Source organism: Eleutherodactylus coqui, chromosome 3, assembly GCF_035609145.1.
Source record: "Eleutherodactylus coqui strain aEleCoq1 chromosome 3, aEleCoq1.hap1, whole genome shotgun sequence".
Taxonomy (NCBI): domain Eukaryota; kingdom Metazoa; phylum Chordata; class Amphibia; order Anura; family Eleutherodactylidae; genus Eleutherodactylus; species Eleutherodactylus coqui.
The window spans coordinates 249,840,402-249,865,606 of NC_089839.1; the positions used below are offsets into that span (position 1 = coordinate 249,840,402).

Here is a 25,205-nt window from a genome sequence, read left to right on the forward strand (position 1 = left end):
CAACACTCCAGCACGGGCCTGCTCCAAGGAACAGCTGTAGGGCTGCCAAAAAATTCGTATAACTATGCAAGACAACAGGTCTGCTGCTTGTTTTACAAGCAATGTGATAATATTGCGAAGGACAAATTCTACCAGGTGAACAGAATGGCCAAGCATGGACCTTCTCCAAGGAAAAGCCGTAGAGTTACAGCTGTTTATTGTGCCTTAGAACATTTTCGTTTTGGGAGAAGGAAGAGGAAACATGGCGGAAGCAGGAGAAGGAGAGCAGCGGCAGTTCCTCCGCCAACAGCTGCAACAACACCTTGGCAGAGTGTGTTCCTCGTGGAAACATGAGAGCTATAGCTCTGTATTTCCATATTTTTCATTTGTATGGAATTAGGAGGAGGAAATATGGTGGAAGCAGGAGAAGGAGAGCAGCAGGAGAATAAGAGCAGCAGCACCACGACCAGCAGCACCTTGAAGGCACGGTGTGGTCTTTGATATAAATCTATGCTCTGTCATATGTGAGTAAAGATTGTCAGCATGCTAAATACTGAAATCTGCCATGGGGGAAAGAGGGGGTGGTGGTGGTGGTGGTGGGGAGGCAGGTGAAATCCATGCCTGGTTCACTGTTATAAACATCAGGCGATCCACATTGTCTGTGGACAGGAGGATGCAACTGTCAGTTATCACACTACCAGCAGTGCTGAACACCCTTTCTGACAACACACTGGCATGGAGTAGGCAAGCACCTCTAAAGCATGTTGTGCAAGCTCTGGCCACTCGTCCAGCTTAGACACTCAGAAGTCAAAGGGGCCAACGCCATGCCTGAATACATCCACACAAGAGCTGACATACTCTTGGACTATCATGGATAAGTGCTGCCTGTGACTGTCATTCCTACCCTGTGCTGTTGCTGCAGGCTGCAACGGGCTGAAAAAACTATGCCACACCTTTGTTAGATGTCCTCTGCCACCGATGGTGGTGCTACTATAACAGCTTTCTACTCATCCGCCATGAGCCACAGAGCTGCAATCCATTTCAAATGCATCCCTGTGGCCATGGGGAAAAGCTGTGCTCAAGCTGCATAACAGTCTGTCCTGATGAGGCTTCATTTTGAGGTTAGTCTCCACAGCTGAAATGAGGTTCGTCACTTTGGCCTTCTAGCGAGAATCAAGGAGGGTGGCCACCCGGTAATGGACTGAATTCTTGATGTGGGCTATGCGACGGTCCTTCTACAAGGACTGCAGGATAAAAGCACTCATATGCCTCAAAGTGCCTAAGGGTGATGGTCTACATTCCTTGCTACCCACATAGAATAGCTGCGGTTAGTGATGGAAGGAACGTTGCGTAGCCCCTTCTCCTGCCTCTGGATCTATATATCCCCTTCTCTTCCTGCTCTATACTTCTCCTACGGGGTAGAGTAATGTGTTGGAGAAGATGAACTTCTTTCGTACCCAAAGCCACCCTCCCTGTGGTGTTGAGTAATAAAGGACTGATCAGACAGTTGGGAGATTGGTATCCCTTCCCCGACCTGTGACAACACCATGTACGTCCTTGTCCCTGAGGCCCTGTAGCATCTGTTCCAGCAGGCAGACATCAGGGATGGTCATACTGATCAGTGCGCCATCACAGCTGACTATTTTGATCACTTTCTCAAAGCAGGCTAAATCGGCACACGTCTTTGGCGTTAAGTGACCGCTCTCCACACAGCGCCTACTAATACACCATCTGGTACTCGCTCTCTGCTGCTGGCTCAGCTTCTGCAACATATGTACATGCGTATGTTAAATCCCCATTGCCTATATTAGTGCCTGTTATGCGCCAAAATAAGACACGTTGCGCTTTTTTTCATGCTCACAATACGTGCGGGAAAAAGAACAGAGATGCGAGTGGCCCAATAGAAATCAATTGGCTTTTAGCGCCGCGTACTACACATGTAATACGTGGAGCATATACACTCCGCCGCGGCGGAAGATCCCTACTTCCCCAAGTAATGCGAAGCGGTTTTAAACAAAATTGGTGAAATTGCATGTTGGCGAGCGTGTAATCGGGCCAAGCTTCACGGTCTGATATCACACTTGCCTGCGTGAATTTAGCCTTACAGCAGAAAAATTGCGCAGCAGAAGACAGTTGTGCTGCAGATTCTTGAATCTTTGTGTTGCGGACATGCCGTAGACTTTCACCCTGTATTTCATTTATTGTGATGCAACAAGTAAATTCCGTGTGAAAATCTGCGCACGGATTTTGGTGCAGGTTGACTTTGCGACTTGCAAGCGGAGACACTTTTTTTTATCAATCTCCTATATGTTTTCGTAGCCGTAGGGCTCATTCACACAAGTGTATTTGTGCCGCATATTACACGTGGAAGTTTTGCGTATGTAATACTCAATAAATAGAACCCATTGTAGCATATTCTTTCACGTGATCGCGTGACAAATTACGTAGCATGTTCTGTCCTGGGGAGTATTACACGCCATAGAAGCCCAATTGGTGTACGTAAATAAACCTGCGTATTCGCTGCGCATTTTCGCACAAAATCAATATGCAGCGTATAATTACGCAGCCGAAACACTAGAAGCACACACATATTAAGCAGCCATGTTTCCCCTCCAGCAGCATCAGTGGAGTGCGGATGATGGGAAGCTCCAGCGATCAGCCGGTCACTGCTTACCGTAGTAATGACATTGTACTTCAGGTGCCCTCTAGTGGAGAAGCCGAGGAAGCTCCCAGCTCACCACGCCCTCTAGTGGTGGAGCCGGGGCGGGGAGAACGTGATGTCTCCCTGTAATCTCCTCCATTCCTGCCCACAGTGGGAAGTCCCATCCAGCAGCAGCGGAGGGAAAGCGTCCTCCCAGCGCCAGGACTGCGCTTCCTCTTCCCGGGACTGCCGCGGTGCGCTGTCCGCACCCTGCATGGGACCCTGCCGGCACATCTCGGGCTCTACTACACAATGCCAGTCAAGAGCAGGTACAATCTGGTGGACGACGGGCACGACCTGCGGATCCCGCTGCACAACGAGGAGGCATTCCAGCATGGCATCTGCTTTGAGGCCAAGGTGAGAGCAGCTTCATGGTGGGTAGTGGGCGCTGGGCACCGGCTGGGGGGGCTGCAAGGTGAGGGCAGCTTCATGGTGGGTAGTGGGCGCTGGGCACAGGCTGGGGGGGCTGCAAGGTGAGGGCAGCTTCATGGTGGGTAGTGGGCGCTGGGCACAGGCTGGGGGGGCTGCAAGGTGAGGGCAGCTTCATGGTGGGTAGTGGGCGCTGGGCACAGGCTGGGGGGCTGCAAGGTGAGGGCAGCTTCATGGTGGGTAGTGGGCGCTGGGCACAGGCTGGGGGGGCTGCAAGGTGAGGGCAGCTTCATGGTGGGTAGTGGGCGCTGGGCACAGGCTGGGGGGGCTGCAAGGTGAGGGCAGCTTCATGGTGGGTAGTGGGTGCTGGGCACAGGCTGGGGGGGCTGCAAGGTGAGGGCAGCTTCATGGTGGGTAGTGGGCGCTGGGCACAGGCTGGGGGGCTGCAAGGTGAGGGCAGCTTCATGGTGGGTAGTGGGCGCTGGGCACAGGCTGGGGGGTGCATGAGGGTTGCAGTAGTCCTGGTGGTAGGTGCTGCTGGCACACCTCTGGCTTCTTCCTATGACACCTTGACGATTGGCAACCATTACCCTGTTAGTGGCCACTATGTGGAAAATATATGTATAATTTACATACATCTGCCTTCATGATCTTAGATGGGTCGGGGGTCGTCACCCGCAGCGCTGGCCGCGCGTATCGACTACATCAGAAAATGTCGCACTGCACGGATGAGACCGCACGCAGATATATATATATATCACACAGTACCAGGCTCATTCACATCGGTGTTTGAGAAATTGGTCTGATTTTGCAAACAATTTTCCTCTGATTTTCGTGCGCAATTGTTTCACCCAAGTTCTTTTCTTTGTGCGTATAACAAAAAAAATCAGATCTCTTATTACTCCATGTTTATTTGAGTGTCCGGTTTCCATGGTTACCTGCATGTCTGATTTATTTATTCACTTTTCAATGCAACTGTAGATTTGCTCTTTAATTCATTTTTATTTAGCGTGCAGATTGCGCAAATGCGCGTGAGATACACAATACACTGCGTAATTCTGCTGGAAAAAAACATCTGGAACTCCGGCTAATTACACATTTCTCGCGGTGCGTCTTTATTTGCTGCACGCATGTCCTGTCAGCGGAAAAAGTGCAGTAAAATACGCCGATACAGGCGCAAAAAGCCTCTTTCGGTACACAAAAAAACTTCTGCCGAGGCGTGCGCAAATGCACATACGCTTGTTTCAAGGAGCCCTAAAGCTGGATTCACATGGGCGAGACGCACAACCCTCGCTCGAACATGAACCCCCTTTTCAATGGGATCATACAAATGGGCAATTACTTCCCACACTGTGATACGGGGAAATAAAACTGCGGCCCGTCCTATCTTTGGGTGTGCCCTCACATCGCCCATCGTCTTCTGTGGAGCCGGCGGCAGCATCGCACCACATGCTAGGTGCACACGAGTGGAATGCCATGAGAAACACTCCGCAATCCTCCGCTCCGGCTGTCAGCCGAGGCGGAGGATCGCTACTTCGAAGTGATGGGAGGCGGTTTTAACACACAAGTGCCTCGCATCCGTGGAGATATCGCCTGTTGGCGAGCGTGATATCGGCCCATTATTCTATATGGAATCAGAAAAAAAATCGCATCACAGTTGCATACCGTGTGATGTGCGTGCAAATGCGATGCGATTTTTTTTTTTTTTTTTTTTTTTTTCTTTTTTTTCTTTTTTGCTATTGATACAATGTGTTTGTCTGTGTTTTTTTTTTTTGGGGTGTTTTTTAAATTTTTTTTTCATGCACTTGAGAATTGGATGTGCAGCGCTGCGTTGTGTTTTTTTTTGCAAGACGCATCACACTCACAGGCAAAATCGCAAGTGCAATATTAGTCTGAGTATCTTGGACCCATATCGCACTCGCCTCATACCAGCACATCAACAGGTGGCTCTCCTCCTGCAGACCACCAACAGAATGGCGAAGGGTGGGCACCATACAGGCAGACCCCTTCGACTACTCTGAAAAGCCTATGTAAATATGGAGCTTAATATGAATCCTGTTCCAGACTTGCATCCTCGTTGCCGTCACGTATGTATTATGTTACACATGGAATTGCTGCATGTTTGCACAGCAGGGGGAGCGCAGCCTGCTATGGGAGCACTGTACAGGGACATACAAGTATCTGCTGGGTGAACGGCTCTGTTGTCTGAGGTCGGCTCTTCATCGGGGACTTTCCAAATACAGAGGACAAACCCTGTGGTGTGAATGAGTCGTTCTGAGCAGTGAGCCCGGCACAAGCGACTTCTCCGGGGACCTCATTGTAATTGTCTTGTGATACATCATGGGCCGTATGTATCTGTGCGACTATATGGCCGCCTGCTCATGGACTGGTCGGAATCCAACCCTGTGCCTGGCCGGTGACCCCCGCGTACCTGTCCATAGTCTCTTAATCGGTGCTGCGGATGTGCCGCGCCGTCGCTAGGCGATGACACGGATCCAGTGACCTTTCAGCAATGATGATTGTGGAAGGACCGCAGGTCGGACCACTTCCGTTATTGACTTCAATGGAAGCCGTTTGCACGGAATTCGCCTGAAAATAGAGCATAACGCGATTTATGTTAGTTTATTTTTTTTCACGCGAGCAGAAAGTTGCAATCGATTGCAACTAGGCGGATGCCCGCTCCAGACTCCGCAATGAAAATCAGGGTGTGTGCAGACAGCTACAGTATGAAGAAACGCAGGGAGAAGAGGACCGAGGCGTGCAGGAACAGGAGCAGTAAGCGGTGCTTTGGGTGCAGGAACTTTGTACACACAAAGGCAACATGTTTCAGTAGTATCATAAAATGGGTGAGTTGGATGGACCTCCAGGGTCATCGGGTCCAACCCCCTGCTCAGTGCAGGATTCACTAAATCATCCCAGACAGGTATTTGTCCTGCCTTTGTTTGAAGACTTCCATTGAAGGAGAACTCACCACCTCCCAGTATTCCAGATGAGGTCTGACATAAGGCTGGTTAAGACAACGATTATCGCTCAAAAAGATCTCTTGAGCGATAATCATTGTGTTCTAAGAGCAAGGTGATCGCTCAAACGTTGAGCGATCACTTTGCGCTACAAGCGGAGGATGCAGAAGACAAGCGGGGTGCCCTGCTTGTCTTCTGCATCTAGCTGTTCCCCGGCTCGCAGCGCTCGGCTGTTGTACAGCCGAGTGCTCTGACCAGGGTATGGAGAACACAGCTGGACCGCTCTGTTCTTCATACTCAGCCTGTCATCAGGGAGCGGGATACAGCTGAAACAATAGTATCAGCTGTATCCCGCTGTGAATCCCTGATAACTGATCTTTCAGCATGCAAAGACAACAATGAGCGACGGCTTAATGAAAACTGCACGATGTCAGTGCAGTTGGGCCCCCTGTCCACGGCAGTGTATTAGCCGGCTGATGCTTCCCATAGCATTGCTATGGAAAGCGCCGGCACCTGTCTATGAGCGGAGAATCATTGCCCTGCGAATTGCCCCGATTCTCTGTGGTCAGCCTATCTATTATTATTATTATTATCTATATTAGATAGGGCTGACCGGCGTAGATTTGGCGGCAGCTCCTGCTCTCGGGTGGCGGCTCCCGCGGAGGAGCTTCGCTGTAGGATACCGCATTGCCCGTGGACAGCCGGCCTTAGACACAACGATTATCGCTCAAAAGATGGCTTTGAGCAAAAATGATTGTGTCTAAAAGGGCCTTAAAGGGGTTGTCTCGCGGCGAAAGCGTTTTTTTTTTTTTTTTTTAAATGGACCCCTGCATTATGCCCTGTGAAAAAGAAAGCATGTGTTAGTTTTTAACAAGCACATGGCACTTACCTGCATCAGCGTTCTGCAGCTTCTTCATTTCTTCTTTTAAAGATGGCGCCGCTGGTCCTCTCCCACGGTGCACCGCGGGTCTTCCCATGGTGCACCGTGGAGTTTCTTCATCTGTCTTCCGCATTCCACTGCCGATACAGCCACCTCATTGGCTGATCGGCACCACGTGACGGAGGCGGAGCTACGATGACGACGCGGTGACCAGCTCTCCGGCACGAGCGGCCCCATTCACCAGGCAGAGGACCGCACAGCGCAAGCGCGTCTAAAAAAGCCAGAAGCCAGCGAAATTAGACGGGGACGCCAGCAACGGAGCAGGTAAGTGAATAACTTCTGTATGGCTCATATTTAATGCACGATGTACATTACAAAGTGCATTAATATGGCCATACAGAAGTGCTGAACCCCACTTGCTTTCGCGAGACAACCCCTTTAAGGAAGAGTAGAGCGGGATAATTGCCTCACGTGATCTAGAGTCTTTGCTTCTCAATACATTCCAGAATTGTGTTTGATTGAACACCACTGGGCCTAGGACAGAGCTTTATAGTACCCCACTTGACACAATACCGGAATAGGACCGTCATCTCGCCTAATTATACATTTCAGTTTCCGGCATTGGACCTTCATCTGGCCTAAATAGGTATTTAGGCCAGATGATGGTCCCGTTCCAGTACTGAAATGCGTTGCCTTTGTGAGAATAAAGTTCTTACATAGTTTGCGGCTCAAAGGTGGTGATGTCCCTTTAAAGTCCACAGAATCCAGCAATCTAGTGTTTGTGGGTGGCTCCTGACTTTTCCCCAATGACCGTTTTCAGGGGTAATGTTGACGGTTCACATTGGATTTATTTCTTTCGTTCTGCCATGGAGACAAGCCACTATAATAAGTGTCTGGCAGCCCCTCGTCCCCGTTTTTCCTATTGAATAGTCATGTACATTTGAGGTGGCCAAGATTTATGCTCATATGGAGGAACTTTTGCCTTTGGCCAAATGAGTGTTCACGCAACAGCTCTGTTCACATTTGTTTTGGTGCCTCCATCAGGTGGTTTCCTCAGCCTCTACCTTTTGTCCCTGTTTTAAAAGTCCCCTTGTCAGTGTTGACCCTCAGTGTTGGCACCTAGATGACTACTTCTCATTTCTTGTTTGTTCTACCTGCCTATTGTTTGATAGACTTAGGTTTGTAACAATATTATAATCTCTTAGATTGAATGGAACTTTCTACACAAGGGTCCGAGTTGGTAGTGAGGCCAAGACATTGTGAAGCATGTACCCAGTTAATTTCTAGTGGGTCTACTTGCCTCCCCTCACAGATAAGGTACTGTACCTTATCAAAATGTGGCAGACTTGTGAGTCTGTTAAACATTCAGAAGTGATACTTTGTCTCTGTATATCCCTTGCCTAAAAGGAGATTGTACAAAAGAGGGTTTAAAAGACTGCCAGGGATGGAATGTATATAGCACAAAGTGGTCTCTGGATCACATGTTGACCCCTATAGTTTCCTCCCATTTTCAGCCCTATGCCGTTTTCTGTATAGAAAACCTAATCTGAGACAGAAAAAATGTAGACCATTATAAAGCATAAACCCTGAAAGAATTGTCCTTACCTACTCATGTCTTGGCAGGTAGTAATACATTTCTGTATGGCCAGCTAGATGTTTGATTCATTTATTTTGAGTCACAGAGAGGTGCACCATCTAATCATGATGAGAAGGAATGCACTATGGAGAGGCCAGTGTGACGGGCAGTGCTGGCCTTCATTTAGATGGCAACCTATGTGGCATTTTGGTGACCACCATCATAAGAGAAAAATTATGTTGCACTGCTTGTGCAGAAACTAGTCCAGCAGAACCATGCTTGTTACATAAATACAGTACCAGAACCTAGCAGATAACATAAATGCTGTATCGTAACTAAAAGATTATGTTGCTGGGGTACAAGTGGGCTGATCACTGCATCTTGAAACATTAGAGAGGAGGAGACAGAGCCAGGAGGAGGATGATTCAGGTACTCCACAGGATGCTGCTGCATGGAGGAAGATTATCATCTGGCCGGATAGAACTAGAAGGGACCGTTGCTCCTAGCCTACTTCTGCCTAGTGGACCCTATAAGCTGGTTGCACATAGCTAAAGCCAGCTATGATCACAGAGGAACAGTACTTGTATATGAATCCATCCGATTGTCTTCTGTATACAGCTGTTTGCTTCTCAGGGCGCTCAGCTGGTATTAAGCTGAGCGCTCTGAGTGGGGTATACAGAAGACAGCTGGAGCGCTGTCTTCTGCATATTCCTGCTGTGTTCACGGAGAGCTTAGCTGGTATACAGCTGAGCGCTCTGAGCGGGGGTATGCAGAACACAGCTAGAGCGCTGTCTTTTGCATTCTCCTACTGTGTTCTCCGAGCGGGATACCGGCTAAATCAATAGTATCAGCGGTATCCTGCTGAGAACTCAGCGCGGCACTGATAAGGCTCATCGTTGTCTTTCAGCTTAATAGAGATGAGCGAGCATACTTGCTAAAGGCAATTGCTCGAGCGAGCATTGCCCTTAGCAAGTACCTGCCCGCTCGAGAGACAAGGTTCAGGTGCCGGCGCGGGGGAGCGGTGAGTAGCGGTAGTCAGCGGGAGGGAGAGAGAGATCTCCCCGCTCTCCCCTGCAGCTCCCTGCCCGCCGCTGGCACCCGAACCTTTTCTCTCAAGCGGGCAGGTACTCGCTAAGGGCAATGCTCGCTCGAGCAATTGCCCTTAGCGAGTATGCTCGCTCATCACTACTCGTTAACGAAAACGACACGATGTCCGCGCATTTAGACCCAACGATTATCGCTCAAAAGACAGCATTGAGCAATTTTTGAGCGAAAATCATTGGGGCTAAATGGGCCTTAAATCCATGGACAAAACAACCACGACCCTCGCTATATTGGCCGCATTCCCCGAGACCTTACCTACTTTCAGTTTCACCATATTCCCATTATTACACCCTAGTGAATGGCATGAGTGTGTATGTAGAATATTTCATTTAGTTTTTTTCTTTAATTCAGGGCCACAATGTGATTTGTCTAGACAGACCTTTTCCCAGGCATACGTTATGTTTCAGTAATCTCCATAGAGCGCTGTGTGTGATATGGGCTTCGGGTGACTCTACATCTCCAGCAGTCACATTGTGTTGCAATGTGAGACACGTCTGTGAATGTTCCCTGTGGCGATTACAGGCGCTCTGTGCCCCAATCAATACTGAGTGCTGATGCCAAGTTAGCTCCCGGCACCTTTTCAGTGTCGGTGACCCCAATATATTGGCGTATGAAAGGGAGAGGGGGGCATTTGTTGTGTGTTTTTTTTTTTAAATTTTTTTTTTAACTGTATGCAGAATTGAAGTTTAGCACCTCGTACCAGTATGTAGTAGGGGCTACCTAGAATAACTGGAACCTTGAACCCTTCATGCCACCCATGTACATACTACAGCCTCTGTGGACACGCCACATACGGTGACCCATGAATGTACCATGTATGTATAGAATTGCTGAGCGAGAGCCCTTCCAGGCCGGGTTCACACAGTATGAAAAGGGTTTTCTGCCCCTTTTTAACTGATGACGTATCCGTCGGAAAGGTCATGAGTAGCTGATGGATGGTGGTCCGCTACTTGAGATCCATGTCCATCAGCTTATCATCCAGCGGACTGGATGTCGTGATCAGTTGTCAAAGGAGGATCCTTCTCCCCCCCCCCCCCCCCCCCTTCATGGTTTCTCAGTACTCATTATTTTTTTTTTTACTTTTTTATTTTTTTATTTTGAGGAATGTTTTTTTCCCCTTTTTGGTTTTGCTTGCCAGGTTCACAAAAATGTCCACAGATGCAGGGCTGGACTCGTACTCCTGGCGCTATTTTCATGCTATCAGCTGATGATTCCTGCTTGTATTAATATTTAATGATGAATTTTATAAAAGAAATGTGTTTTGACTTAAATAGAAGTATTTTATGGCCTTCATATTATAATTGGTAATCCCTTTACAAAGCCCGCGGCCATCTTTATTCCACTTACGGCTGCTTGTGTCCTTATTTCCTGATTAGTGTTGGTTCAGTGCAGTCTTGAGTAGCGTGGCACTTGTGATACCTTGAGAATTATCTGCCCGCCGCCGCGGCCGTGCTACTGGTTCCGTAATGTTTGGATAATTAATGGATAATATTGCTGAGCATCTGTCGCGGTCTAAGCGGGCGCTAGATGGATTTCTGTACAGATTTATGGTTAAACCTTTTCCATTCCGTATCTACAATTCCATGAGAAATCCCTGTCCAGAATGGCTGAGCAGAGGCATAGGGTGCTTTTACACGGAGCAGTTATTTAAAAAAAATAAAATAAAATAAAGTTATACATTTTTTGCTAGATTGTTCGAATTCGAGCAATAAACGTTCAGTGTAAACACGACCAACGATTGAACGATAATTTCATCTCTTATTGTTCGTTGCATGAAAATCGTTGTTGGCTCACTTGCTAATCGTTCGGTTTAATCACCAATCATTGAGTCGTTCTCATCCACTTGTACAGCAGACTGAATGATCCCGAAAATAAATGACTTATCTTTGTGTTTAAACTAACCTCCAGAGCAAACTGACGTTGTTTGCTCGGGCGAATCATTATATCGCTCCGTGTAACAGTGCCCATAGTGAATAATCACTAAAGTAAATGATGAATATAGTAACATTGTCTCCTGTCAGCCTAACATACAATGTCCATCTAGTTCAGCCTGTTTTCACCCCCCCCCCCCTTGTTGATCCAGAGGAAGGCAAAAAACCCCACAATGAGGCAGAAGCCAATTTAGCCCGTTTGGGGGAAAAAATCCTTCCCGACTCCATAATGGCAGTCAGAATAATCCCTGGATTACCGTTTTGAAAGTTCTTACCTGACTGTAAGACCCGGATCAACAAGCCTTCTGACTTTTTAATGTCTATATCCCGTAATATCCTAGCGCTCTAGAAAGGCATCCAGTCCCCTCTTAAACTCCTCTATGGATTTTGTTATCACCACGTCCTCAGGCAGAGAGTTCCACAGTCTCATTTCTTAGGTGGCACCGCAGACCATCTGTTCTCTGCAGCACGTTGCCCTGCATACACGGAGATGTACTGCCGACTACAATGGAACTTAAGTGCCAAAACGATCGTATGGGCACATACAGTTGGGCTTATCTTTAGTGTAAATAAAGGTGAATGAGTACCAGCAGACTTGGCAATCTGCGCCTGTGCCTGGCAAACAATCTGCCAGTGTAAAAATCACTTTACAGTCAACGTTCATTGTGTTCATGAAGCACGTACTAGTCCTCCCCCAGTCGTTAGCAGGCCGGTCTCACTAGTTCACGGCCCTTTTAGTACGGTAACGTGTCCACATTATCTAAATGTGATCTTGAGGGAAGTTGTTTAACTTCATGAGTCATTGGACGTCTCTTACGTCCTGCCTGACGTGTTACGCACGAGTCCGATGTGCGGCTTGGTTCGCTGTCGTTCCCATGGCTTATTCACCTAATTACTTCTAGTTCTTTCCAGATCAGTACCACTTGTTACCAGCATTTCCTCTGGCTAGATAACGAACTGGGATCCTCGGCGGCGTACCGTTCAGGGTCTCATCTTGAACCCAGTGGAACGTGTAGACTACTTCCCTGATGACCGTAATGGGACTTTTTCCCACTTGTTTTTCTTTCTTGTGGAGATGTATTGAGTTCTTATGTGTGAGGTAGAACTCCATTAATCTGGTAAATATAGTCTTTTATATCTCAGCGCCTCGAAGCTTTAAAAAAATAAAATGGGATGACCTTTGTGGGTCTGAACGCAGAAGTAAGGCCAGTCCTGTGGTGAGTCATATCCTTAGGATTAATACTTTATATTTCCTGCCATTTCGATGATGTGTGTAATGTTCCCATCTGCTTATCTCCCGGCATGTTTTTCTTGAGGGTATTCCATGCTCTGGGGTGAGCACAGGGAATCTTTAATTTCCATGCCGCAGCCCTGAATGAGCGCACAGCTAGTAGTGATTTCCAATAACGTTATAATAGAATATTGTTGTTCGTGCAGTCTCCAGGTACACGTCTTTAACCCTTTGCAATCCAATTTTGGATTCAGGGTTTTCTAGGGGGCTTTTTTCTTTCTGCCATTATACAATGGCGCCATCTGCTGGCTAGAGCCAGTACTGTGGTATGGGACATGCTGGAGAGGTCCCCGACAACAGAGCGGACAGTAATCTACAGGAAGAATACCCTGCCGGACGTCTTCCGACATCAGAGCTGTAGAGCCTTCAATCAGAATGTCTTTAGACGTCAGACAGTGGATTGGAAATGGTTAAAGTAGCTCCAAGGTGTGAGGGAATTAGCAGGCGATCGCCCAGGAAGCGTACAGCAGGTCACACCTTCAATGCAAGCAGCCTGGACACGGAATTGCCAATTCAAGATACACGCTGCCATCACGGACCGTTTTACTGTAAGGCCACCTTCACACGGGCCATATCCATTGCGGACTTTCTGCAGAAAACTTGCAAATTTAGCTGCAGTTTTTTGTAGTGGATACTTGAAATACAAGGGTTGAGATCTGCAGCATAAATCGGTGTGGTGCGGATTTAGAATCCTCAGTGTTTTTCAAAAACTATACATATTTGTTGCTCCATGGGCAGAATATTTTAGAAATCTCCTGCACATGGCTTATACTGAGCCCCGTGTGGTGCAGAGTGTTAAGGCTGCAGAAATGCAGTCCAAAGCTCTCGCTCACGACCTGAAGGTTGCAAGTTCAATCCCCGCTTGGTTAAGGTAACCGGCTGAAGGTCAACTCGGCCTTCCATCCTTCTGAGGTCGGTAAAATGAGTACCCAGCTTGGTGGGGGGTAATAAATAAACTTGCTTGAAATCACTGCAGAATACGTTGGCGCTATACAAACAACAAGATTTATATTTTTTTTTATACTGTAAATGCTGAGGAAGCTTGTATAGGGTCTTTTCAGTTCTTGGCACTCTATAAAAACTTACTTACTAGGTGAGGGGAGTCCATCCTTTGCCCCCCCCCCCCCCCCCGATTGACGATCGCGCTCTGCAGAATGCATATGGATTATGCCTACTGTGTGCTCCAAAGAAACAGACTGTAGAAGGGACATACCGCCGCTCTCAGAACTGGAGGTATCAAGAAAATAAAGCTAAGCTTTTGTTGGGGGGCAGTGATTACATTTTTAGAGCCATGGAAACTGACACAAACCTTGCTAAACAGCCAAGAGCTGTCATAGGGGAACTGACCACATACCACTTACTCCTGGTTTTCCCAAGGGTAAGCTGGTCACAATTGCCCTGATGTTGGTATGACCTGTTATTGGTAGGGGAACAAGAGGGGTGTCGTCACTCCTTGAGGAGAGCATCCAAAAAGTGTGTGGCGACACCTAGGGGGCGAGCGGGTCGGGGGATAACAGGAGGGGTGTGAAAAGACTCTTGAAAGATGAGTGAGGAGATTAATAAGGCCATGCATGCTCCTCTGGGTAATCTGTGCAAATAAGGGAGATGGAACAATACCTCTACAGCGCCACCTATTGGATGGCAGCATTACTTAAAATCATTATGACTTTTTTTTTTACAAGTAGGTAGGGGGACTTAACAACAGTTGTCATTTTCCTATTATCCTAGTGACAGAACATTGTAACATCTCCTATTTGCATACCAAGGGGGCATGCATGGTAGACGTCTCTTGCTAAATTGCCTTCAACAAAAAAAGAAAAAACCCAAACCCTCCCAGCTCTTATCATTATTGATGGCCCACTCATTTTCTCCGAGATAAACTTTTTGTAGTGACTCTATACTCTTGCTGATAGACGACATCTCAAATGAGGACACCCCATCGTGCTCCCTCCATAGGCTCTTGAAAAGTACATCCTAAACCTGCTAAGTTTTTAGTGCTTCACAGGTAACTGAAGCACTTGAGTTCTCTTTTGAGTTCTTTTCTAGCTTTCAGGGAAGGTATTTTTGATTCCATCATCTGTATACAGTAAGTTGGTTGAAGTAGTAATAATAACCTCTTGCTGGTAAGCAATATCCGGCTTTGGCTAGTGCTTCCTGTATCCCGTGTTTAGTAAATAGCGAGGCCCGAGGCGGTGGTATTTTTTCATTAGGATATTCCTGGCTCTGGCCGCGTCTTTTCCTCTCATCTTCTAGCGGCAGCAGGAGACTTGCCTCTAAATCCTTCATGGTCTGCTTCATAAGTGAATGATGTGTTTCTTCATCTGGATAAAATATCTTTAGAACAATTACGGAGCTTGTGATCAAGGTGGGGTTTTGGTATTCCCACACAACGTTCTCCTGTTTCGTGTGACCTCCATTAAACTGCTCCTTCAGGTTAATCTTAGTTGGTCTGGACGCTTTTTGACCCTCTTAAAGTGGACCAGTTACAGAAATGTACAGGTAATGTACAACTCCATGAGCCAGGTTGACTTTTGGCCTACAAATTTGCTCTTGCACCTACTGTACGTTTTTGGTAATTTGGGGGTAATTATATATAATTATACACTCCTGCTTTTAAATTGGCTCTTAAAGCGACCCTCTAGTTTCCAGACAAAATTCTGTCCCAGAACAGGAGGGTAGAGGGGTAACTTGTACTTTATCTTGGCTCCTCTGTTCGGTGGATAGTCTGATGGTTTGGTCCTTCTTTTTGTGACCATGATGGCTTCTGCCATTTTCTAGCTATTTTAATAGACGTTGCAAAATGCTCTGTAACTGGCTAGTGCTCTGGTAGTATAAAGATGGCAGTGACCATCTTGGCCACCTGAATAACAGAACCAGAACTGGTGGAACAAAGGGGACAGTAGGAGAAGATCCTCTTCACCCTTCGGTCCCGAAACCTGAGGGTCTCATTGAATGGGTTGTACAAGATTATAAAATGTCTAGTTACTAGAAACCACCCCTGTCCGTGGGTTATGGCTGGTGCTACAACTTGGCTTCATTGAAGTTAAGGGGGCTGAGTCGCTATACCTCACAAAACGTATAAACAGGGGTGGTGCTGTTTTTGGAAGAAAGCGGCCATGTTTTTATGAGTGTCTACCCTTTAGGACTCCTTCACACACCTGTATGCAGAGTTAATCATTGAAATACACAGTACTTTCATAGACCGCAACTGCGTATTCACTGGGTATTGTGTTTTGGTTGTTTTTTTTCTTTTCAGTTTTATTATTTTGATCCTTCTAATGCATTTTCATTGCGTTTTTCATGTACACAACGTGCTTAAATAACGCACGTCTGAATACCCCAATGCAAATTGAAGAGGTTTCTTTTCAGTTGTCTGTATTACGCAAGTAAAAATATGCGTGTGTAATATCTATAAAATGATATCTTCACATGTGGTGTAAGTCCTCTTTAGTGCTAATGCCCATGGCCGGATTTCTGCCGCGTTTCATGAGTCGTAAATCCGTGGCATTATGCCGCAGCTGTTAGGTTCTATTGAACCTAATAGCTCAATGTTCACGCTGCGGAATTCAGTATATGTTGGTTTTCTTACATTTGGCTGGTTTCATCTGATGATCCGTTGCCGTCCACTGAAATCCTCCCCCGTGTATACTGGAGTAAATGGCGCAATACTGAAACACCATTGCGTGAGATTAGGCACATAGTAGTACGACGGCTTGTCTAAGAACAATCGTGGGATAAGAGGAGCTGCAGAGCATTGCTGTGGCACCTGGACCCTTGTCTTGCACTCCTATTGTGACTGTAGGCTGGCGTTGATACGTTATCGCAAGAGAGATCCTGCGGGTGGCGCTGTACAGTCTACCTGCAATGCCCAGTGTATTTATTGAGTTCATCTGAGATCAGGCTTGACTGTTCGCCTTTCGACCCTTCCTCTGATATAGCTGTATACACTTTGTTCTGCTATTGTTTATGATTTTTCTTCTGTGGCGGTCTAATATTTCTCGTATTTCTTGTTGTATGAGCCAAGTTATCGGTAAACACAGCAGCGGCTGCAGGGAACAATAGGCTCAAGTGTCCATCTGCCCAAAATACGTGTTCACACTTATGTAGTCTGTTTACCCATGTGTATAGGGAGGCTGAACTGAAACTTTTTGTTTTTCAGTACATCGGGAGCTTGGATGTGCCGCGTCCTAACAGCAGAGTGGAGATTGTCGCAGCCATGAGAAGAATACGGGTACGGTCACTATTTTTACTCAGTATAACTATATTTCTTGAATGTAAAAAAATTTCAATGTATAAAATAACTAAAAACCACATTGACACCTGCTTCAGCGGTGCCCCAGTTAGAGCTGGTGGTCACGGAACCTGCAAAAAGGGGAGCCAGTGGGATTTCCAGGGCCGTTCATTGTGCATGTGACTGCTCACTTATTTACAGGCTTCAGTGGGGATTCTTCCATTGCCACTAAAGCTTGTGATTGGCTGAGTATTTATATGCACAGCACGTGACTGCACGCTGGCGGCTTCCAGGTTCCGAGTGGCAACCACCCGGTTTCCAGCGCTGGACGGGGCAGGTGAGTATGTGATTTTTCTTTATTGTATATATTCATACTCCTGCTCTAGTGCTGGTGGCTGATATTTGAAACCGAGAAAAAGCTAACGGGCCAATATGTACCGTTCTTTAATTGTGCATGCGACTCGCCCCAATACTAGTAGTGACTCTATTAGGGGCCCTAGTAGTAATAGTGCCCTCATTAGTGATCCCAGAAGTAGTAATTGACCCCCATTGTGGCCCCAGTAGTAATGGCGACGCCATTAGCAGCTCCACTAGTAGATGTGATCCTCCCCCCATAGTGGCCGTAGTAGTAGTGACCCCCACAGTGGACCTCCAGCTGGGCAGCAACCCAACAAGCAGTTAGCTAATGCAGTAAGTGAACAGATCAATTCAGGCAGTGCTCCAGGGATATGGTAGAAAGCATCAAGATTTAACAAAGTATATAGGGGTGAGAAGTAGAGATGAGCAAGCATACTCACTAAGGGCAATTACTCGAGCGAGCATTGTCCCTAGCGAGTACCTGCCCGCTCGGAAGAAAAGATTTGGGTGCCGCCGCGGGTGAGCGGTGAGTTGCGGGAGAGAGAAATCTCGCTCAAGTAATTGCCCTTAGCGAGTATGCTCGCTCATCTCTAGTGAGAAGTAAAATCTGAATTCACCCTGACGTGTCCGGACTCCCTCTATGGGGAAAGTCCGACACGTCTCCAATCCTGGTGGGCAGTACAGTAGGTTAAATCCAGACCTCCAAGCAAGGAGAGCGTCAGTGGGGGTTCCGAATGGGGACCCCCATGAATACAAAGAATAGGCAATGGTCAAACCATAAAGCCCCAGTGTTCCATATGTATTGGCTCCATTGGTGACGTGAAGTCCATGAGAGGGCTGTACTGGGATTAGGGATGTTCTCTGTTAGACACCCCTGTGAAGTAAGTTCTTCATTGGTGCTATATTGTACAGAAGTCTTATGTTCTCCCTGGAGTGCTTGGGCTTTTTATGGTTTGACTGTTGCCTATTCTTTGTATTCATGCAGTAACCGGCTACAATTATTGTTGAGTCATAGAAACTAAACACAAGTTTTGTGACAAAGATGACTGTAGGAAACATTTGTGTTGAAGTTTATATAACCACTTTTAGCATAAATAACGGTGTTTATGTATCGGCCACTTTCGTTCTAATCTAGTAAGATGCTAGATAACCGTTTGAGTGACTGCATGGCATTGATTTGACAAATCAAACACAAGACTCAGCTGGTATTTCTCACCGGGTTTCCCAGTTTTATTTTTTGCTATTCATTCCATCATATTAGTAAAAGAATGACCTTCCAATTGACGTCCAGTGTAATTCCACAAATGTTCTATTGGGCTCAAATCTGGAGGCTGACTTGGCCACTTCATTAAATTAACTTTTTGATCCGTGAGAAGCATCTTAATTGATTTGGAGGAATGTTTTGAATCATTCTGTTGAAATAACCACCCTGTGAGCGGGTTTTAAAGCGAATGGCAGCATTTAATTTTGTAGGATGCCGCAATTTAATTTTTTTTTTATTTTTTTTTATGGACAATTTTTTTTATTAATTTGTAATAACAGAACAGGATGGTTACATGAGAAACAACCCCACATCACATATCTACCACCAAATCTCACTTTTGATTTGAGGTACCTAAAGTTAAATCGCTGACCATTAGGTCAGTTGCTCCTGGTCGCATAAATTGAATTTTCATCACTCCACAGATGTTTTGACCACTCAGTAACAGTCCAGTTAATGTGCTTTTTCGCGGACTCCCAACAGAGCTTTCTGATTTCTTTTTTAGAAACGAGATGTTTCTTGGGCTCCTTTCATATTTGCGTTGGGGTCAGTTCAGGGTTTTCTTTGCTCCATTTTTGTAGGAGCGAAACTGAAATCCGTTCCATCTTATATCAATGGGGTTTAAAAAACAAACAAACCCCGAAAGGCTTCTGCTCGATTCCATTAGTCAGGTTTCCATTTTTCTGGATGGGTAAAGTAATGCTGCAGACTGCTCCATGTAAACGCAGCCAACAATCGGAACGATAGATCTTTCGCTTTTTCGTTCATTCATTTTACGCAGGACTGAAACTCCTCATTGGCTCATTCACTAATCGTTTGGTTTAAATACCAGTTATTCTTATACAGTGAATGTGAACGACTGAATGAGTTCTTGTTCAACAATGTATCTGTCTGTATAAACCAGCTGCGCTAACCAACCAACTCTGACATTGTTCGCTCACTCAAACGACACATTGTTTGGTGTAAACAGACCCAAGTGTCTATACATGGCCTGAAGGTTGACAGTCTGAATTAACATGACTCATGCTCCTTAAGGTCTAAGTCATGGGAGAGCCAGTCTAACAGGTTAGAGGACACATCATGTTGTCAGGGTTGACCATTTACATAAGTGTGTATATTTATTTGCTAAAGTGCAATATGCATCTGACATGGTACCATTTGCTGAAACTGGATAGGATCCCATCAGGAAGAAGGAATGTAGTGTTGCAAGATTTTAGGGCTGTCTGCTTCCGATTATCAACTTTTGCCACAATGGCCCTCTAAAAGAAATCTGATCATAGGTTGTTCCACTGCAGGGATTTCTGGCAATTGGTCATAATTTGCTAGAGGGAAGACACAGATTACATATTAGATAAAACTTTCTGACAGAGTGATCAATGAGGGGAACAGGTTACCACAGGAGGTGGTGAGTTCTTCTCTAATGGAAGTGTTCAAACAGAGGCTGGAGAAATATCTGTCTGGGATGATTTAGTGAATCCTGCACTGAGCAGGGGGTTGGACCCGATGACCCTGGAGGTCCCTTCCAACTCTCCCATTTCAAGATTTTTAGCATTCATGACAACAAGATTGTAATCTGCAGTGCACCCGTAGGCAAAAATAAAAAACATTACATGGTGCCTTCTGAGTCAGTTGGTGGTCTGTGTAACTTGCTAGGTCCTACCGAAGTACATGCTATCTATCTGCTCACCTCTCTGGCTTATTAATGGAAGTTATTAATGAGGGAGTAATGGAGGATACCTATCGTGGTATTTAAAAATGGGGTTTCTATACCGCACATCACTTCAAGAGTCAAATCTGTCAAAATATTTCTGTAGCCTTCCATGTAAGTTCTATCAGAAGATTAATGTGTAAATCTTCATAAGGATCATCACCATCATTATGGTTCTTATTACACGCAGTTATGTGTACAGTCTGGCGATATATCGCTGTCATTTTAAGAAGAAAAAAAATTAATCCATTTTGGCTATGTCCTGACCCCCATTTCCGAGGCAGCGTAGCTCAGGAAGTAAGCACCGTGCAGAACTGGGTCATCTATGATATTATGCAGGGATATATTTATGGTAGTGGCGCATAGGTCATGCAGTTGTCCCCTTTTTTAAATTCCTATTTTGAAATACTTCTGCGAATTACCGTGCTACCGTAAATCTATCAGAAGCGAATCTAATGTTTGATCTTTATGCTGCTTGTACTAGGAAATAGTTTTTTTCAGCATTTTACAGTAGAAGCCATTAAAAATGAGTAAGGCATGTGTTTTTTGCACAGCATATTAATGTTGAGTATCACCGGTGGCTACAAGTACAGTAACAAGAAATACCACGCTCGTGGCTATCTTCTACAGACACTGCAAGCTTCTTATCCTGTCTCTGGGGGTTTTCTTACTAATCTGAAGAGCTGTTTGTAGGGCCGCAGAGCTGGAAATCTCCTAGATGTGCTACATTTGAAACCACACAATAATAAAGGGCGAATGGAAATGTACATGAAGCCGGGAGAGATTACGGAATATACTGGATACTAATCCTCCATCACTCTGTAATGGAGCTTTGCTTGTTGTTGGGGGGGGGGGAAGAGAGAAAGTGCTCTACAAGTCTCAACATTGCAAGTAGTATATATTAACCCTTTTACTATATCCATATTAACCCTTTTACTATATCCACTGCACCCTTAAAGGGGTTGTCTCGCGGCAGCAAGTGGGGTTATACACTTCTGTATGGCTCATATTTAATGCACGATGTACATTACAAAGTGCATTAATATGGCCATACAGAAGTTATTCACTTACCTGCTCCGTTGCTGGCGTCCCCGTCTCCATGGATCCGTCTAATTCTGATGTCTTCTTACTTTTTTAGACGCGCTTGCGCTGTGCGGTCTTCTCCCCTTCTGCTCGGTCCAGGCACGAGCGGCGTTCTGGCTCCTCCCCCCCCCCCCCCCTTCTATGCATCATTGCGTAGCTCCGCCTCCGTCACGTGTGCTGATTCCAGCCAATCAGGAGGCTGGAATCGGCAATGGACCGCACAGAGCCCATGGTGCACCATGGGAAAGGACCCTCGGTGCATCGTGGGTGAAGATCCCGGCAGCCATCTTGGTGAAGGAAGAAGGAGGAAGACGTCGCAGTACTGGGATTCGGGTAAGTAATATGTTTTTTTTTTTTTTTAAACACATCCCTTGTGGTTGTCCTGCGCCGAACGGGGGGCCTATGGAAAAAAAAAACCCGTTTCGGCGCGAGACAACCCCTTTAACAACTTTTAATAGAAGTTTACAATACTGTATTTACTTGTAATGGTTATTAGTAAGAACAGCAGAGCGATTGCCCAAGACGCTATGTACAGAATGTTGGGCTTAAAAGTTTGAAGAATAGTTGAGGTGCTCCGCTGAACGAGTCGTGTGACAGCAGAACACTATCCATAGCCAAGTATGTCTGGTGGAATTCTTCCAGGGTGCAGAGGTCATTCACTCAATCACACCCTACTGACGAGGGAATCAGAATGACATAATCAGAAGTTACACCATTATATTTAATTATGAGTTTTTGGACCGTATGAAAAGTTGCTTTCTTACATGTCTTGATCAACTGTGCTACCTTATCACGTACAGCTAGCTAGATTTACTATTCAGAACTCTGGGAATGCTGGGTAATTGGTCTTTATGCATGGTATTGCTATGCTTTCAGGCGTGGTATTCCTTTTTAAAGCACTTGTAGACTTTGGGCTTTATGGAGGATGGTTCCAGATACAGTATTTGCATTGGCATTTTCCATGCACTTATATTTAGTAACACCTTTGCTGGTTTTGGTGTGAGAAACAAATAATAAGTTTACTATGTATTGTATGTTCCTTCTGTTTTACCTAACGGATTTGATGCAATTTTATAGTGAAGATATAATGCATGATTAAGAAATTTTATAATGCACACTAAAAATGCTCACCATTGCCCTCATCCACTCTGTGCTCAATTATTGCAGCTCGCTGCTGATAGGCCTCCCCACCCTACCCCCGCCAGACTCGACCCTCTCCAATCCATCCTCAATGTGGCAGCCAGGCTCATCTTCCTGTCCAGCCGCTACTCGGACGCCTCTGCCCTGTGCCAGTCACTGCACTGGCTGCCAGTCAAATATGGCATTCAATTCAAACTCCTTACCCTCCTCCATAAAGCTCTCCATAGCACTGTGCCGCCTTACATTGCCTCCCTCATCTCAATCCAGCACCCAGCCCAAGCCCTCCACTCCGCTAACGAAATTAATTAGGCACCCCTTTAACTCAAATCTCTCATTCCCGCCTCCAAGACTTCTCTAGAGCAGCACCTGTCCTCTGGAACGCACCACCCCAAACTATCCGGGCAATCTTCAGGGAGGCATACCATATTTCCTAAATCAAACCCCTCTGTACTCTGCCTGACCACTTGCTCCCTGTCCTATTGACTGCAATCCCTGCTAGCCACCATCAACCGCCCCCTGCAGTCACACCGATTCATCTACTAGACGGCTCAATTTGACCATTGTCTATAAATATAGCATCCCTCACTCTCCACCTCTCCATACCGCGCACATCTCCAGCCCCTTTACCTTCTGTATCACCCCATTACTTGTAGTATGTAAGCTTGTTGGAGCAGGACCCTCACCTCCTGTTTCCATCAATTGATTACTACATGTAACTGTGATCTTGTTTTTCTGTATCCCCCTGTTTGGTAAGCGCTGCAGAATATGTTGGCGCTGTGTAAATTGAATATAATACCTGAAAATAGCAGGTTAAATGTATTATAGAGTTGCAGACAAAATGTATTCAACCTCCATTGCAAATTTTAGTTTTATTTGCTAAATTTACAAACTTTCAGCTGTTACCAAAAAACAAACAAGGAAATGGGTTGCCCTAGTACATTTTTTATTTTTAAATGCCTTGACATGCTCTAAAATAACAAAAGAATAGATGCTTGCCTCTCTTCTTCCCCGTCTGAATCTCCTGCTGTCAACGCTGGAAGGAAGTCAGGTGATCGCTGCGTCTAATCAGAGGTGCTGCCTCAGAAGCCAGGCACGAGTCTCCTGTGTCAGTGAGAACGGCTCCTCTGCTGTTGGATGACAGTCTGGCACTTGCTGTAACAGCGGGGACCCGAGTCAGCTCCGCTCCCGCTGTTTAACCATTCACATGTTGTAGTCAATATGATTGCAACATGTAAAGCGTTGATAGAGGGAGGAGACTCCCCTCTTGTCACCCATCGGAGCCCCACAATGTGATCGCAGGATCTCAATGGCACCTGGAGGTTTGAAGATTGCCTCCAGGTCTTCCAGCTGTGGTGTCCTATGAGGCTCAGCCCCTAAATCATAACAATCTTGAGTTTGTGTGCTGCAACCACTTTTGTCAAATCATATTTACGATCTTCTATGGGGTTTAAGTCAGGCAACTGTGACAGCCACTTCAGAATCTTGCAGGACTACTTATGAAACCAAGCCCTAGTGGACTTGGTGGTATGCATGGGATAATTTTTCTGCTGGAAGATCCAATGGGTACTGGTGCATCTTGTCTCCACTGGAACTATGGGTGAAGTTACAGAGAACGCCCACAGCTGCCGATTGGCTACCGTCACTGTAGCTGCACCAGCCTCCCGGCGGCCTGCCCCCTTTTCACATCAGAGCCCGATGTCACTTTCCATGATGGTCTACCATGATCTCCCCTCACGATTCCTGTTACTCTCCCTGGCGCTCTCCCTACACCCCTCCTGGGTTCTGCGCGGTCAGTCTTTCCCTCCCATTTCCGCTGGAATCAGTGCTCCTCTGCTCCTACACCGCTGAAGCCAGCACCTCTGTCACATGGGTGAATGGATGAAAGCTGCGCCGCTGAAGCCGGCACCACTGAAGCTGAACCTGCTTTCTGTCTCCCTGTTCCCAGCCGGGTATCGGGCACTGTCTTCAGCCACCGTGAAGGTAACCAATCGGCAGCTGTGGGCGTTCCATATAACTCAATCAGGACAAACCCATTATTCCACCCATACGTCCGGTGGGGACAAGATGTACCGGTCCAATGACACACTCTGCTGGACATGTTAGATGCTTTTCCTCACACCACGTTTTGGTTGGCTTATTTTCGATCAATATTTTGCACTAAAATGTTGCAGAATTGGTAGGCTTAATTGAGGTTTATCTACTGTGCATGGCCACCATTAGGCACTAAAGGTGCCAAAGTGACTTATGTTTAAGACAGGAGTCTTGGCTATAGAAGCAACAGTAAATAAAATAAATGGAAGCTTCTGGTAAAACTGGGTTGGTATTCACAAAAACCAGACTGTTGGCTGTTTGGTTATCAGACCTTTTGACTGTCCATCTGCAGACCTACACTAGTTACTTACGCCTTGCTAAATGTGTTGGCATTTTCAAGCGTTTAGTGATGCATTGTCTCTGGAAACCGAAATTGCTGAGGCGGTTGTAGGAAGGGGGGAGAGGGCAGAAGAGGGAGGTTAGAAGTCGAGGTGGGAGGTTAAGACTTGTACCAGTCTTCAGTATTACAAAGGAATCTGAGGAATTTTTTTCGTGTGGGAGGGCATGGCGAGGAATTCACTGACCAGGGTCCATGGAGGGGGA

The 25,205-nt window shown here is 46.3% G+C and overlaps 1 protein-coding gene across 4 annotated transcripts in view; it reads left to right on the top strand.

Annotated features, from left to right (window-relative positions):
• The first annotated feature begins 2,798 nt into the window (after window positions 1–2,798).
• The window catches only part of LOC136621629 (carboxyl-terminal PDZ ligand of neuronal nitric oxide synthase protein-like), a 72,000-nt gene continuing 49,593 nt past the window's right edge, over window positions 2,799–25,205 (top strand). For all 4 annotated transcript variants that reach the window (XM_066597256.1, XM_066597257.1, XM_066597258.1 and 1 more), the window contains exons 1-2: window positions 2,799–3,037; window positions 16,951–17,022. In XM_066597256.1, coding sequence (XP_066453353.1) covers window positions 2,933–3,037; window positions 16,951–17,022 — 177 coding nt within the window. In that variant the 5' untranslated portion in view covers window positions 2,799–2,932. The remainder of the gene's footprint in view (window positions 3,038–16,950; window positions 17,023–25,205) is intronic.